This window comes from Lottia gigantea, assembly GCF_000327385.1.
Source record: "Lottia gigantea unplaced genomic scaffold LOTGIsca_2976, whole genome shotgun sequence".
NCBI lineage: Eukaryota > Metazoa > Mollusca > Gastropoda > Lottiidae > Lottia > Lottia gigantea.
Genome location: NW_008708977.1, coordinates 1 through 1,155, shown reverse-complemented (window position 1 = coordinate 1,155; position 1,155 = coordinate 1). Strand labels below are relative to the sequence as shown.

Genomic DNA, 1,155 nt, shown 5'->3' with positions numbered 1-1,155 from the left:
CTACTGTGTGAGGATGATCTCTGCCGGTCTTTCTGAACTTTACCGGCATCGTATCTACTGACCCTAGAGTCTTGACTACCCACAGTTCTATCTCGTGAGATAGATCTCTGGGTAGTCTTTCTAGGGTCTTCTATTCGGTTTTTCTTCTCTAGGTTATCTTCAAAAGGGCTTGTTATAGGTCGTTTTGTGGAGGTTTTTGCCGGGGTTTTAAAGGTGGTATTAGTGCCTGTGGATTGGCTGAGGGTTTCTGACGCCCGGTTTATAGATCTTTGCAGACTCTCTGCTGCTGTTCTAAGATCAATCTCCTCTCTACTTCTATCGTAATCGTCGATGTTGAGCTCGTCCCAACCTGAGGGGAGCTCAACATCGATGTCGGGGACGGGAGTAGACGTTGCCCTTTCCGGTTCGGCGGTGATTTGATCCTCGTATTCGTTTCTAATTTGTTGGATTTCGGCCATCAGAGCTTCTGTTCTATCTCCGATGCCGAGGCTTTCTGTTAGGTTGGACTTAGGTTTTGGTTCTGGTTTGGAGGAAAATTCTTGGGAGCTCTCAATGGCAATTTCAGAGAGACTTGTATTGCTTCCCCTGACTTTATCCGCATATGTTTGCGAATTTTTTTTGCCAACTGCTGATTTTTGTTTTTGGGCAGCTGGCATTGGGTCAGGGACACGTGGTGGTTTTGGGCAGTCTTTTGCCAAGTGGCTCTCACCGCCGCACAAGAAACACTTCTGGATCGTCTTGGGCTGGTTTTCGTATTTGATACCCAGCTTGTGGTTATCGATCAAGATACTGGAGGGGATTGGTTTTTTTATCTCTTGTGTGAAGACAAATCTCACTCCAGTATCTATATTTGGGTGGCGAGAAAATGTGTTTCTTTTGATTCTAAGTGAGGTGCAGAATGCTTGTAATTTTGTTAAAATTACATCATTCCGCATCTCATATGGTGCACCGTAAACCATGATACGGATATCAGGCTTACGGTTTAGAGCGGGGATGTTTTTGGCGTGTTCAATTTCGAATTTGATATTGTTGTAGACTCTGGAATCTTGTTTAAACCAAGTGTGGAATTGTTCCAGATCTGCCTGATTTTCGAAGGATATAAGAAATTTGGCTCTCCCCCAAGTTCTGGAATCCCCTAATGATGGTCATAGGGGA

At 44.6% G+C, this 1,155-nt stretch overlaps 1 protein-coding gene across 1 annotated transcript; it reads right to left on the bottom strand.

The window, feature by feature from the left end:
- Positions 1 to 62: 62 nt before the first annotated feature.
- LOTGIDRAFT_176736 (hypothetical protein) lies at positions 63 to 656 on the bottom strand (the record flags this gene model as incomplete). The annotated part of the gene is made up of 1 exon (XM_009056992.1): positions 63 to 656. A coding segment is annotated over one exon (594 nt), but the record flags the coding sequence as incomplete, so codon positions are not given.
- Between the last annotated feature and the right edge of the window lie 499 nt (positions 657 to 1,155).